Here is a 16,201-nt window from a genome sequence, read left to right on the forward strand (position 1 = left end):
TTTCTCTATTAGAAGTTCTCTGAACCTTTCTCCTCTATATAAGAAACTCCTGCAAGATCTCATTCTCCTTATTTTTTTATTCCAATGTAAGATGTATTTTCCATTTCAGTTTTATTCTTTTGAAATAAAGAAAGCAACTGCAGATAACTGTGTGTCTGTCAGCTTGTGTGTCCCTGAAGTAGTCCTCAACAAACCTTGAGGTCTGAGGAAGCTCCTACATAACCCTAAACTGAACACAGACTCAGGAGTGGAAGTCCATTGACAGCTGTATTTATAGAAGGCCTTTTCTCTTCTCACAGGTGGATTAAGCCAATTATTACTTTTCACATATTTCTGTGTCTACCCAATTAATGGCACCTAACTAACAGAGAAGGCAGTGGATTAGAACTTCTGTTTCTGGAAGAGCTCCTTCAGCTGTTGTTCACTTGTTGCTTCTTTCTGTTGCATTAGCTCCCTGGATCCTTTGGTCACTCCCCAGCCATCCGGCTTTGACATTGAAGGACAGTATGGCCTGCCTGAAGCAGGCTTCAGATTCACCCAGTATTCTTTTCTTGCCCTAAAGAAAGAAAAGGAAAATCAGGGTGGTTTTCTTTCCAGCACTTTACAATAGTAAAGGAAATATGGCTTAAATGACCATTGCAGAGGGTCACCTAACTTGCACAGACTGACATATTTCTGTATTTAGATACAGAAGTGTGAATGAAAACATGCAATGAAATGCTACACACTTAAAAAGCATCTTTTCATGAAAGAAACATTGTAAGAAACTCACCATTAGGATCTGTTTCACAGTTTTCAATCTTAAATGTCATTAATTACTTCCACATTAATTCAGATCAAATCTTCAGTTTAAAGATGGATGAGAATTTCTGCACCTCTCTTACTGCCCCTTCACCCCTTTCCTTCATCCTCAGATTTAATTCTTCAAAATTGTTAACACATATAATGTTTACAGTAATATTTAGACCTACAAATCAATTAAGCCAGTCTGCTGCATGGACCAATATCAGCTTTTGCAAGGAGTATGTTGGTGTGCTTTCCAGGTCAGACATACATACCTTGCTCTGACCCAGGGTTTGGTATGCATGCTCAGGCTATTGCCCCAGCTACCATGTTTCTCAGAAGCTTCTGGAAAAAATCCTCTTTCAGGAGCCAGCTCCTCAGCTATTGCTCGGATGTGATATGGCTCAAATCCACAGCAACCTCCAATATAACGAATTCCTAAGTCATAGGCCTTTCTTGCATAATTTTGAACATCCCATCTGCTTACAATTCTTGGCTCCAAAGCTGCAAAGACATTCATATATTAAGTTCCCACCATGTTCCATTTCAGCACAACTTTTTGTAAGAAATCATGTTGTTGGAACATCTGCACATTGTTTGCAAAACTGGTTCTAGATGTAGGTACACACATTTGAACTGTGTGAGCTAGAATTAATGATGCAAACTTTCAGAAGTCTAGCTTTCAGATTCTGCTGTGCTCCGCTGGGCTATGCTTGTAAGCTTTTTTCACCTTGCAAAACAGCACCTACTATCTTCTGATACTAAGCTTCTGAAATACTTCTGATACTTCTGAAATCCAAGCTGTAATTCACATGCTTGCTATTGTGCCAGAGTTCTTAGCTGGAGCATTCGGGTACTTTCAATGTTATGTCCATGTTTCCGAAGAGTCTCTAATAAACGATCAGTATCTGGGAAATATGATTGCAGTACTCTAATCTGTGAAAGGAGAAGGTATCAGCCTACCTGCAACAGCAATAAGCCTGCTCGTTATTCCTCAGGAATACTTAGTACACTTTTCCCATGATCAGCTAGTAGCAGCCAGTTGTTTCACTGACAGCTGGGATTTGTAGCTATTTTGTAGTCCATTCTTTACTTAGTTATAATTCCAGCTGTAAGCAGATTGCTGCCTAAAACCACTTTGTTCCTTGTGGAAAGTTTTGTGTGTAGATAAGTGAGGACGTAACCTTTATTTTGAACCCTTCTCCCTGTTGCAGGTTGTGGTAAGCAGAGGGATTGATAACAGAGCTGAGAGGACTTGTAGAAAGAAAGGAACAGAAAACGAAAAGAACAGGTTAAAATATACATCAAAGGGAAGAGGCACAAGCGTGGCAGAACTGGAAAGAAAAAACTTTAAGGATTAGAAATACAGGAGTAAAGGAATGAAAAGTCTCCCACTTCTTTATGCACATCTGCAGGTGATGAACCAGCATGGTTATCAGGCAAGTGCATCATGATGTCTATGCACTGAGCCCTCCACTGGGCAAAGGAGCTGTGGTGAGGTAGCAAGGCTTCAGCAACACAGCAGAAAGGGTCTTCTTCTCCCTGTGTCCTCTCCCAAATATGCTTAACATGCAAGAAGGTGATAAAAAGCAAATCTACTCTAAGTTGAATAGGTAGTTAAGAAACAGGTTCAGAAAATAAAAAGCAGAACAAAATAGTGAAATGTTCTTAAGCAGAAAATTATTGGTCTCAGAGGGAATGACAGGACAAAAGAAAAGTAGGTGATGTAATATCAGAAGAAAAAACAGATGAAAACAATATAACAAAAGTAAGTCCTGTAGACATGAGAAAAAGTATCAGAAGCACAATTCATCATTTCATTGTGTCTCATATATCACTAAAAAGGTAATACAAAATTGATACAAAATGATTAACAGTAAGCAGGCAACATCTTGCACTCAATTTGTAAGTAAGACAACTTAGTTACAGGCAACTAAACTTCATGGGGACAGTACAGAGTGCTTCCCTGCCTTCATCACACACCCTGTCATAGTCCGTAGAACCTGATAAAATCAGGTTCTGAGGGAGCTGGCAGAAGAAGTGGCTAAGCCACTATCTATCGTATTTGTAAAGTCATGGCAGTCTGGCGAGGCTCCCAGTGCCTGGAAAAGAGGAAACAGTGCACCCATTTTTACAAAGGGAAACAAGGAACTCGAGAACTATTAGGCAAGTTGAGATGATCTTTAAGGTCCCTTTCAACCCAAACCATTTTATGATTATATGAATCAGTCCTTGTGCTTCAAGAGTGTAAGGAGAGCAACAAGCTAATCTCTCTGAAGAAATGAGGACAGACCCTGCCATAAGAACTGACCACATAGGTGGTTAAGAGGTGGTAACTGAAAACCAGCAGTCTTTTACGAAAAGAAGCTGACATATAGACTGCACTTTATGGGATTTTCACCTTCCCAAAATTGACTAACATTCTATTTTCCATGCCTGTCAATGCATTTCTTGGCTTTATTCAGAATTAAACATCTATAGCTTAACAGTTTATGCTACTATTTATAGTAAAGAGAGATGGAAATTTATATAATTTTTTTTATAAAAACCTTGTAACATGCTCCCAGGTTTAGCCCCTCTATATATTTACTCTTGAAATACTTGAGTATGCTTTGAATGTCTGGGACATTTCTAAAACATTGTACTTGCTTAACTGGTGACATCTCACTAACACAAAAGGGAAAACACAGAACCCGGGAAAAAGTTCTACAGATAATTAAATACTGCTGGCTTCTAGGTGCTGGAATTTGCCAATACAGCATAACCAACACTTCCCTAAAGACTGAGATCTTGTTGGCCTGTACGGAGGTTATGTATATGTAAAATATCTAAAAACCTGTTGTGCATATTGCCTTCCACAAAACCCAGACTTAACTGGGTCAGTTTAACAATGATTTACCAAACTGAAAGTCTGGCATCAAGTGATCAGTTACTCCTTCTGGGTATGGAAAGCATTCACACAACCAGCCTTCTCCAATTGACTCATGAAACTTCTAAAAGCTGAAATCTCATACAGATTGCTTATAAAATAGAATTCAAGAACCATAACAACACAAAGAATGAATGCTTCAATTTACTTGAGTACTTACTGCATCTATTCTATACTTCTTTTGCTTGCAATCAGGAGTTACACATAGGAGTGACTAGGATAAATGAGTTTCTAACACTTTCAAACATCCCAGAATATTTTCAGAACTCAGACATGTTATTAGCATTTAATGAATGCCTCAAGCTCATGCTTCTTTACTTCAGTTATGTGAAGAGAGAATTAAAAAAAAAAACCTCTTCCTGAAAATCATATCTATCTTATTTTTTTCTTTTTGCTACAAATTCAGATTTCAAATGTTTCAATACCTTGCTTTATAGTCTGATTTTGAAAAGAAGTGGGTATGATAACTGAAAATTAAAGCATTTTTCTAACCAATTTTAAAATGTTTAGGCTGATTTTATTGTCTCATCCTTTCATGTCAAAGAGATGTGATGTTCTGCCTCACAGGGGGAAATAACCCTAAATACACAAGCATCTGAATCTTTCAGTCTTTGTACAGTTATTCTTGAGCATACATATGTTGAATTAACCTATTAGCAACATCAAAGAATATATTCCCTTTTCTGGTTTCTATTCATTTCACTTATATTAGACAGTTACACTTGCATGACTGAACCATTATGAATGCAATAATCATGCACCTATATCCAGTTCTGCATATGCATTGTACATTAAACCCCTACAGAGGTAAACATTATAGGGCTGGTGGGATAGATATCATAACCCAAACACTGGGGTTTTCTTAGTATATTTGCTCTTGTTCATTTCTTTGGACTGTTCCTAGCTTTCCTCAACATGACTCAATAGCACAAGGAAGAGCTGCATTTTCTAATGGAGTTTAGGGTGTAGAAAATGCCAGACAGGATAATTTGGACTCATCTTATTGTATAGAAGGACACCTTGCAGCTTCAGCAGTACTAAAAGCTGGTGGGGAGGGAGTAGGGGGAAAGAACAGGCATAGACAATTAAAACAAACAAACAAATTAAGGCAAACAAACAAAACAAAAGATACCCTTGTCTTACCAAAGGGAAATTCTGGAAGATCAATAAAACCCTGCTTTCCACAATCAGGTGTATGGAAAGCAAGTGGTTGGGACATCAGGTGGGCTTTCAGTTTAGCTGCCTGCAAGCCCTCTTTCATCAGTTTTACGGTTTCCAGGGAAGTATCTGGATCAAAATGGCAGTTGACTCCAACAATAGAAGCACCTAGGAGAGGAAAATAGCTTCAAGTCACATCTCTCCAGGAAATGGGAGGTGAAGGTTCTTAGCCATAGCAGTCCAGAAGCAGAGCACTCCATCTTTACATCAGCATTACACCAACATACACCAGCATTATGAAAACAAGGCAGTTGGGCTAGAGCAAGTCTCACCTATCCTGGGGCTGATTGTGCCATTTACATCTCAGTTGCACTCCTCTTTATCTTCCTGATGATGAAACATATTTCCCACCCTCATTACATTTCTTATCCGTGCTTCATCAATGAAGACTGGTTATGTACAGGCACATATGCAAATAGCAGGTTCCTAACACAGTTTCTGCCTTTGGATTTCAGTCTAATTCCAAAGGGAAATAATAGTTCAGAACAGACATAATAAAACTCCTGCACCATCATTCATCATGCCCTTGATAGATTTCTTCTGCCCTTCCACTTGTTTGGCAGAAATACAGCCTCTGATGGGCAAAAAAGGTAAAATTTTTTCATCCTCTTATTCTTTCATCATGGTTTTGAACTGTGCTCCATGCTTTTCTAGAAACATGAGTAGAGAATCAAAGGTGTCTTTGGATTCTGCTTATGTTTCCATAATTTGCAGTTCGCTTTGTAATCAGATTTGAGTAGGTGAAGGATATTGCTCTATATAGTATCAGCAGGCTACGGCTACTGGTTCCAGTACCAGCCTGGTTAACAGGGATTTCATAGCTGCATTTTCATTTCTTTCTTATTTTTTTACAAGCTTCCTGTAGTAAAATACACATAAAGACTTTCCTACGTGTTCCGAACTTCATTAGATGTAATTGGAAAGCTATCTGAGATACACATACATTTATCTCAATACTTAAGGACTTTACTTTGTTCCATACTTCTAAAGGGCATCTTGAAACAGGTTCTTACCAGCCTTTACCAGTTGGACAGCGCATTCTCCAGGTGGAATACCATGCATGTCTCCATCTGGACCAATGCACATTGTAGCTGCAACTGGCTTTCCAGATTCTTTTAGAACTTCAACTGCCCAGACAGCCTCTTCAACATGTTCAAAATACTGAAAGAAATTAAAAGTAGACTACTTCTGTTTCTACTAATATTGCTTATGAGATGAAGCATAAATACATTAATCCCAAATTCACCAAATTCATGAGAATACAACTTGATTCTTTCCTGAGTTACACTGAATTCAGTTAGTGATTTCAACTGAACTTACTAACCTCACAGTTGAAAAAAGATTTTAAAATCAGTAAGTAAAACTAAATAAAAACAGTTATATTCTTGTTTCACAATAAGAATGCCCATACAGGAGGTTAATCAGGGATTAATCCCCCAAGAACTATTTTCATACGAAAAGTCACCTTAGGTTGGTTACAGTATAAGAGGAAATACAAACTAGTCAAGATCACATTAATCTATCCTTCTCATACCAGTACAGTATTCGATTTGACTGAGGTAGAAATTCAGCTTTCAGGGTTCCTATTCTAGGATGCTTGCAGATCTTATTGTGCATTTAGAAAAATACCTAATGCTACTGGAATAAAAGCAGAACAAAAAATTTTAAAGGAGGAAGCAATAATTGTAATCCTAAAGCAGACTAGACATATTGTAGTAACACTGTGCCTATTAAAGGCATGTACTTTTTTTTACAGATTTACCTCTGCAATTAGGAAGTCCACATTCTTCTTCATAAAGATATCTAGTTGCTGTCGAAAGACTGCTTTAACCTCTGCTTTATCCTTGCAGTTTAAGTATGATGGTGTTTGACTGACTCCTCCAGCCACTAAAGCATCACCTTCATTAGCCACTTCTCTTGCAATGTCACAAGCAGCTTCATTAACTTTCTGGCACTGTATAAATATAGATTATATCAGTTTTACCTGGTCAGAGATATCTGTGTAACTTCAGAGCACAGAATGTACAAAAAGAGTCAAAATCCATAATGGCTTCTTCATATTCTTCTATAATTTAAATGGATTCTTAATAACATTGATCAGAAAGACCAGCATCTTTCAAAAAACCAGCAAACACTAGGAAACAAATATCTTGCCACCTCTAGATCATCATATTATCAGATACTACAAAAACATATTACCTTTAATGCATCTTATATTAATAGTCTATGAAAAGCAAATACTTAATGTTAAGTGGAATTTTCTTTGCCTCTTATGAGTTAGTTACACTTAAGTGTATGATATTGTTCTGACACTTTATGGGTGGAAAACAATGTGTAGTAATTTCAATTGATTTGTCTTTTTTTATAACGTATTTTAGTATTTTGAGAATTTACAAAATTTAAGATACAATATTCATACAGAACTATTTAAGGCATTTTTAAAAAATATTGTCTGATGTTAAATTTACTAGTTCAGTAACAGTAAACTGAAACTGCACATGATTAATCAATCACCTAGACTGAAAGACATTCCCTCTCTACGTAAATCAGGATGACTTGATTTTTAGGGTTATTGCTGACAGACTGCCTTCCATTTTCATTTGTGCTCTTGTACACATTTGGGAACCCTGGGAGATGGAGCCATAAACCAGTTAAAGCCTTGAGGAGCCTGCTTCTAGAACTAGCAGTTAATCAATCTTTAAATCTTTGCTGCAATGCATTCCCTGTATCAGGTGCTTTCACAGCCCTTCTTATAATTTTGCATGGCAGCAAGAGTTGCAGCATGGGTTGTTCCAGAGGTGCTGTGTTTCTAGGACATCCACTTCAGACATTTCGATGTTGTATCTAGTGAATGTGAAGGTGCAGCATTTCAAATACATTTGATCATAAGACATTTTGGTCTGATCTCTTAATTAAGCCTCAAGTATTTCCCTCTTGTCCAGATTGTTTAGATTTCTGGCTTGGGATATCTTCAAAGATATTCTGTCTTCCCTGATCCCTGGAGAATCTTCTCTGTTTTGCAAAAGTTGAAACAGACAATAGGACTAAAGGGGGAAGGATCAGAGAGCATACTCAATGGCAAACTTTCTAGTCTCAAAGGAGCTATCTAGAAATGCTTGTGCCAGAAGTCCCAGTGGAGCTGAGGCCTTCATATAGTGAACACACCCAACATTATACAACTCCTTTGTGTAGGTGGTAAGAAAATAGAAGCATGGTACTTGTGTTGTTGTAACAGATTACGCTTACACATAAAAAGGGGGATACTAACCACTGTGTATACCTTGGATTTTTAAGTTGTTACTTTACTGAAGACAGGGTTCTAAAAAACATTCCATTCTCATTAGCTACTCATTGTCGAGGATTCTTCAGCATTTTAAAGTTTTTTGTTTTGCTGGGTGTTAAAGCATTTGTTTTTTTCACCAGTTGTGCTCTCTGTGCATTTATTCCTCCCTATATAATTTGTACAAAAACTCCAGCAAACAAATGTCCTCAGATGGAAAAAACACAATGTGGACATCCTCCTTCCTCTCTTTAGCCTTGCCCTTTTTCTTTTTTTTTTTCTTTCTTTTTTTTAAAAAAAAAAAAAAAGTGTTTGTCTTTCTTGCTATTCCACACTCGGAAATTGCATCATGTAATTCTTTACAGCCAAAACTGTTTTGACAAACTGTGAAAGCACTTGATAATGTCTCTGCTAAGCCTTTTGAAATTAATCCATTTATTTCGTATCTCCATCCAAACCGAGTTTTACTCACACTTATCTTCTCAGCTACATAATTGCCCCTGTTCTCTAGTTTGTCCTCACTGGCATAAAAGGTGAATGTCTGTAGAACACTGGATCCAGCTCTGAGGAATTCACGGTGAAGCTGACGAACTGCAAAGAATTAAGAGACAAAGAAGAGATGTTAGCTACAGTTATTACTGTTGCTATCCCAAAATTAAATATTTATTGAAGTAATGTTACTGTAAATAAGTGTTTTCTAGAAGAGCCATCATGAAAAAGTAGAAGCAGTACTCCAGTCTGTGTAAAAGTTCTTTCTTCTCCCTCTCAGAACATTAGGTAGAAAACTTTCTCCTTAGTTTATCTCTGGTAGGAATGACTGAAGATTTCTATTTAGTTTATCAGCAGATTCAGTTTTACATGTCACCTTGCCTGTCTTTTACTTTCTGCAGTCCTTCAGGCCTCCCAACTTCATTTGTTAGAGCTGCATATTGATGTAGGAAGGGAAAGCAGACATCCGACAAAAGAACATATAAGCATAACAAGGAATAGCAGACAAAAAGATCATAAAATGAAAAAGACATATTTTCTTAGCTTCTGGACTATGAAGAAGAAAACAGAAAAAAAGTATTGTAGCAACAAATACAAGGTAAGATGGTATTTATACAAAAGAATACAGTGTTCCATTACCATCTCCGTTTTGGGGTTTCTGTTTTTGTCCCCCTACAAAACTGTAGCTGAGCCTACTCAGGCAAAACCAAAGCTGTTTTCCTAAATAAACCCTTAATTAGAAGATGATTCCTTGCTCCAGAAAAGTGAATCACAACAGAAACTTAATTCTTCTCATAAGTCTGAACATGATGATTTTACTACAGAGCCAATGCTTCTTTTAAAAGACAGGTTGACATTACTTTTAATGCATAAATTTCCTATATGTGGCCTTTGTGAGCAGGCTTTGTAATGGTAGTTGTGCCTTCATGGCTGTAAACAGTACACTGCAATTGCCACAGCAGCAACAGAACAGAATATGTCAATTGTTTTTATACATATACACCTGAAGAACAATAATTATAATGATTTCTAACACACTAATGGTCATGTAGAACAGATTTAAAATAGCAAGTACAGGAATAATTTATTCCCTAGATACCATACACAGACACGAGAACATTGAGGTTTCTGCGGCAAATGTTTAGGAAACCTTTCCTGAAGTCCAGGGTTATTATATCTCATTGTCTACAGACAATCTGTGTCATTAGGGAAATGCATGAGTGTGTCATAAGAATAAAATTACTCCCCTCCGCTGAAACAAATACAGCCTTCTATGCCAGAGAAGCTCTAACAGGAGTTTTTGTTGCTACAGTCAATCTGCATACATGCAAGCAGGTCTGCTTTCATTGAAAGAATACTGTAGTATCCCTTGCTTTTCTCTACTGGTACAGTACCTCATTTCTAATTTCAGTCTTGCTAAATCACAGCACTGTGGTTTAACACAATGCTGCTTTTCCCAGCAGTCACAAAGACCTACCCAGGAACATTGGTTATAGCTTAGCTACAGTTCAAAATGTCCCTGGAATCAGCCTGAACTACCAGGGTTAAATTTCGTATGTGCCTATGCATACTGATCATTACAAAGCAACATCTGATTAGGCTCAGAAGAAATATTTAGATCTCATTTCTAAACTTGTCAGTCTTGAAAATTTTTCTCTTGTAATGGATATAATGGCTCTTCATTCCTTGCTGCATTCTCAGAACCTCCCTTCTTCTCCTTTCTTTCTTCCTTACAAAGGACAAAAAGTCTGGCAGTTGTATGGGTTTTACACCCACTGGCCCACCCAGTTGCTCCTTCTGTTCTTTACACCTGTTTTCAAAGTAACATGACCCTTTAGCATGGAGGAGCAAAAAAAGGAGGCTGCACACTCTATGAATAGAAATGAACACATTTCCAGTGAAGGGTGTATTTATAAATAGCCTATGGGGGGCTTATAAAAAATGAGTAACTGTCTTACAAACATGAGCAATTATGTTCTAGCAAATCAGTGGCAATTCTTAGAAGGCTGGATTTTAACCTGTGACTACTGATCACCCATTTAAAGCAAATTGGTGTGCCAATTTAGCCAATTCAAACCATCTGCAACTGTCTCTGTGTAAGACCATGTCTTGCATTCCCCATAAACTGAAATCTACACTTCCTGACAAGACATGTGGAAAGCATCAAGGCTCTTGATGTACAAAATAAATAAGCAAAAGGAAAATAAAAAGCATGGAGTAAGTGCTGTGATTTGTAAAATGGAATCTGTAGGGGCAGACAAAGGTAGAGTTGGTGAAAAACAGAGAGAGATGATGTGTTATTTCAGGGGGAGATGAGAGTCAGCAAATTAGGTCATCACCCTGTAAACCTGTGCTGGAGGTCTGCATTATCTAAGGCTGTTAATGATCCTAAATTAGGCATGCCACACAAAGTGACACATGAAGGCTGAGAAGGATTATGGTGAATAAATAGTTAAGGTGCAAAAAGCAGTGTAATAATGAGGGCTAAAATCACTCTCCTCCTTTCCCTCCTCTTCCTTCTCCCCCTGAATAGAGAAGTGACTGATCTGAAGGGGCAAGCACTTAGAACAAAGAATTTTTTTGTTCTCCAGGATATTCTGAATTGGCTTGTGGAATTAACTGCACATCATACTACTACAGTAAATGCTTTCTTGTAATGAAGCCTACGTAAATAGATAGTAGCATCTTCTTTTGCATTACTTATGCTAAACACTGAAATCTTTATGCTGGAAAGCATGGAATGATTGCTCATTTTGATTCCAACCACTTTAAGAGAGTTACTCCATTAAATTCTTCTTGCAATTCTTAGGTTATTCTGAAGTTTATCATTCCCCATTTCACAATGGAGCCAGATACATTAAATACTTGGATTCCATTGTTTATTAAAAACTGCTGTTTTCCTGGAAGAATTAATAAACAAACTATAGTAATTTGTAACAATAAAGAAGTCCTAGAATGACTAGAACACAACAAAGCAGTTAACAGGAGAATTCTTTTTTCACAAGAAACTTTAAAAGATAAGCTGTATATCAGCTGAAGGACAGACTAGACAAATCCAAGAGACAGAAACCATTGAATGGTGTTAAATACAAACATACAGTATCTGGGTCAAAAAGTCACTGCATTGCAAATTATTGAAGACTGGGAGAGCATCCTGGAGAGGTACCACTACACTTTTTGCACTGCTCATACTCTTTCTTACCCAGCCAATTGCTTTTGGCCAGCATTTGAGCAAGAAAAAAGGGTAAGATCCCTAGAAGTGTTCAAGGCCAGGCTGAATGAGGCTTTGATCAACCTGGTGTAGTAGAAGGTGCCCTTGCCCATAGCAGTAGGGGTGGAACTAGATGATCTTCAGTGTCTCTTCCAACCCAGGATGACTCCAAGATGAACATTTGGTCTACATAGTCTTAGGCTGCTCTTAACAGTGCAATGCTAACAGTGTCAAGTAGCACTTCTATTTAAAATCCTACTGTATCTTCCTATATATTTATTATTTAGTCAACCATGTTTACATTCATTACAGGATTACCATTTCAAAGTAAAACTGACCTGCTTCTGGGTGCTCTACAGTTGCTTCAGGAGTCCAAGGCCCGGCTTTTACATATCCCCTCTTTTCAAGAGCAAAGACAAATCCTCCATCTCCAATCACAATTTCTCCAGCATCTAAGCGCTCTAGAATGCCCTGAAGAAAGCAGGATGGCAGGTTAACAATGACAGTTCTTCAATTCTGTGGGCTTCATTTGTCTTTGTTGCCATTTCCTGCATTTGCAAAGCAGACAAGTATTTGTGGGCTACCAAAACCATCTTTGCCATAATAATAAAAGCAATAAATTTCCTTCTTGAAATTCTCTTTAAAGATAGATGGTCTGTTTTAATATGTTTGTATGTATTATGTAAGATTTTTTTATTCATCAGTTTTATCCTATTCCAGGGATACAGTCCCCAGAACTAAGGCCAATTGTCTAATTCCATGCCTATGAAAATAAAATACCTTCTCAGATTCCCCTGTAAAGTACATGAGAAGCTTCTTAAAAGGAAACTCTAGTATCACTGACCTTTTCATCAGGTAATTTGCTCCTTCAGCCTCAGCACAAGTAGGTTGTGACACAAAATGGCACAGCAGGTATCACAGAAAAGTTAAGCATGTCACATTTGTTTACCAAATAAAACATCTCAAAATGCTGGCTTCCATTGTCTGACAGACTTTTTACTGGCCTGGGTTTGCTTACCTAGACTTAAGAAATTAAAGAAAATCCTGCTTGTTTTGCACAGCCCTGAAATATTCTAAGATGCCAAATTACAGACCTTACAGCCCCTGTGATTAACCTTGCTTCTGCCTTGAACTTCCTAATGCAAGGGAGTATGAGGCTTGTTTATGTAAAATTAAAAAAAATGAGAACAACGTATAGTGGTTGCACCTAATACATATTTGTTGTACTGTTTTCATTGCTTCATTGGCTTGTTCAAATTTTTCAAAAAGTACCTTACTATTACACTAAATAGAATTATGGTTGTAATACAACTGGAGAAATTAGTCCTATTTACTTCAAAAAGTGGATGAATGCAGACCTATTACATCAACAAATGTAATGGGTACAGGAAAGGCATTAATTAAAGGCAAGACTGAAATTTTCCTCCATAGTTATCTTTTCTTGGTGGCACAGCAGAATTTCAGTTGATGATACTTCCAAGAGTAGGAAAATAGAAGCTCTGTGGTTGTAGAGTTGAATGTGGTTTTAGTACTGAGAGGAAGGGGGGTTTAATAATTAGCCTCCAACCTTTAATAGATTATCTTTCTTGATAATTTCTCCTGCATTAATTCAGTTATCTCACACCTTACATCCAGGAAAGACAAACACTGATGCCACCCTTTAGATGGCATGAGTATGTTTTTCCAAAAGAGGGAGAATTGTATCAACTCTGCCAGTTCCAGTACCAAACAGAGCAGTGTAAGGCTACTTCAAGGCTACATAGCCTGGCTGAGAGGGTTGGCATTTTTGGCTCAGGCACTGAAATGGCAGCAAGGTGGCAGGACTTCTATACACAGTGCTGCTGTGCAGATAGATAAGCTGGGACAAGTGCCAGCTTGCAAATCTCTGCAGCACATCCCATTGCACATTGTGGACATGATAAAATACTGACCTGATAAACTTTATAACTTTAATAATGTGTGAAAGCTTTTACCTTTATTTTTTCTTTTACCTTATGACCTTTGAAGGCTCCTTCCAATCCAAACTAATCTACGATTCTGTATGCAGAGTCATACAGAAATCATACAAAACAACTGGCAATACTCCATCTCCAAAACTCAGTAATTCTCAATATGTTCACCAGTCATGCCTGTATGTTAGGGAAATTCTGATCTAATTGTAGATGTCAGAGGCTTTGTAATGATTGTGTTTTCAATTAACTAATTTGCAATTGTAACAATGCCTCAAATTGTGCCAGAGAAAGGCACCCAAGGGATCACTGGTTGAGTCCCTGCCCCCTCTGCCTGCCAAGGAATCTTTTATGGACAGAGCCTGCTTTATAAGTTTAATATGCAGATGAGTGCAGAAGTCATAAACCCAAACCTTTAACACACAAGCAGCCTCAAGTTGTTGCTTGTTAACTGAACAATGAATAATAGATACAGTTGACATCATATACAGGTATTATATGTACGTGCACTACAACTAACGGATTTTTTCTTTTAACAAGTCACTTCCAGTATTTAACATAAGTTTTTCTTCACAGTTCTAGCTTTTTTTAAACAAAATAATCTTCACTTCTAACACACAGAAGCAACATAAGCCACGATCAAATACACCATAGCATCTTAATATGTAATATACTGTGATATATTAAACCTAGTATTGGGGCATCTAAGAGCAGGTGACAACTACAACACACAAAGTACTTAATACAATCTTACTTTGTTGTTTCAGATTGGCTTAACATAGAAATAACTCTTTTGCAAACTTTATTACAGGTCTGATATCATCTCTTCACACCTTTTTTACTTTATCTATACTAGGTAAAATACCATTGGCTCAACCAGCATATAGCTAGTGTAAGTTTAGCATCAGGATTGTTTTGTTCTGCCCTAAAGACCTAGAGCTGTGTGCTCATGTGTAATGCAGACCCAAATTTTACTAACAGGTAATCTAGCAGTACACAGATCTGGTATTAAATAACAAGAATTAGTACCCATGAAAAGCTAACCAAGACTTTTTTGAGTCACCCTTTCACTGCTTTACTTTTGCTACCATACCCTTCTTCCCATATCCTTGTGTTCTCTTACTCTAGACTTACATGCTACACATAAAAATGAGTAAAACCAGTTCTGAGTAAGAAGTGTGCTGTTAACGACACAAGTGTCCTTCTGAATGGAAGACAGAATACATGATTCCACTGACTTTCCCAAGCAGCAGTGCAGGGTAGCAGTACTGGAATATATCAGAGGGTTTGATTTAGACATTGTTCTTATGCTTACCTTAATGGCTATAATGGCTGATGCCTAGATAACTTTTTACACTGACTTATTTCTTCAGCTAAATAAGAGTGCAAAGGCATGTACATGTTGGATACTGCACTCATACTACAACCACTGTTGTTATTCAGTTATATAAATCAAGAGAAGAGCAATCTCAGTCTTTTAAAGAGTTAGAAGGATGCTGGAAGCAGAAATGCCATCCAATGTTGGTTAGTGTTTAAAATACTCACCATTTTAATGTGTTGCAAGCACTGCTCAATTTGCATATCAAACAATATTACACAAAATAGTTTTGAACTTCAGTGACTACAGTCTATGTGTTCAGAGAAATAAAAATTCTATGAACATTAAATTCAGTCTAATCTATCGAGCTTGTAATGGGGTCCAAAAGTCTTGGGTGGCTCCATGTGGAACAGGTGCAGTTACGGCTTTACTTTAGCTTTACCCCATTTGGCCTTACCTGCAGAAATAGCCAGTACTCTACTGGGAGGTTAACAAGCGCGGTTAGCGGCTGTGCCCGTTCGGCAGCAGTTCTTCAGGACAGCCATCCTCCGCGCAGACCCCCCCGGAGAGCCTCCGGCCGAGGCCCCGACAGGGCTGGGTCGGCTGCGTGGTGCAGGGGTGCCAGGAACAGGCCCAGAGCCTCCCGCTGCGCCCGGCGGCATCGCCGGGGGCACCTCTCCCGGCGCCCGCCGGTGCACCCGCGCCGGGCAGAGGAGCGGGACGGGCCCACGGGGAGTAGGGAGAGGCGGAGAATTACCCTTTTGCCCTGCTTCGTGGTCTTCCCGGTCGGCAGCATCTTCCTCGCCCAGGGACGCTGGTGGCAAGAGTCTGCCCCACCGGCTCGGCACAAAGCTCAGGATACCCCGGGCTCTCCGGCCATGCTTTTATAGCCCGGTAAGAGGCGGGCCGCGGTGGGCAGCGCTGCGGGCAACACCCCGCCCGGCCCGGCCCAGCCCGGCCCCTGACCCTGAGGGGGGCCGGCACTGCCGGGACTGCTTCGCTCGTCCCCGTTCTGCCTGGCTTG

The 16,201-nt window shown here is 38.6% G+C and overlaps 1 protein-coding gene across 1 annotated transcript; it reads right to left on the reverse strand.

The window, feature by feature from the left end:
- On the reverse strand, positions 1-16,053 carry LOC101879627 (betaine--homocysteine S-methyltransferase 1). Its single transcript, XM_034072848.1, has 8 exons — positions 15,935-16,053; positions 12,249-12,381; positions 8,683-8,801; positions 6,693-6,884; positions 5,944-6,091; positions 4,856-5,038; positions 1,059-1,287; positions 1-556 (listed from the first exon to the last, which is right to left on the reverse strand). Exons 1-8 carry the CDS (start codon positions 15,971-15,973, stop codon positions 382-384), a joined length of 1,218 nt encoding a protein of 405 aa, XP_033928739.1. The 5' UTR covers positions 15,974-16,053; the 3' UTR covers positions 1-381.
- Between the last annotated feature and the right edge of the window lie 148 nt (positions 16,054-16,201).

This window comes from Melopsittacus undulatus, chromosome Z, assembly GCF_012275295.1.
Source record: "Melopsittacus undulatus isolate bMelUnd1 chromosome Z, bMelUnd1.mat.Z, whole genome shotgun sequence".
In the NCBI taxonomy this organism is placed as follows: domain Eukaryota; kingdom Metazoa; phylum Chordata; class Aves; order Psittaciformes; family Psittaculidae; genus Melopsittacus; species Melopsittacus undulatus.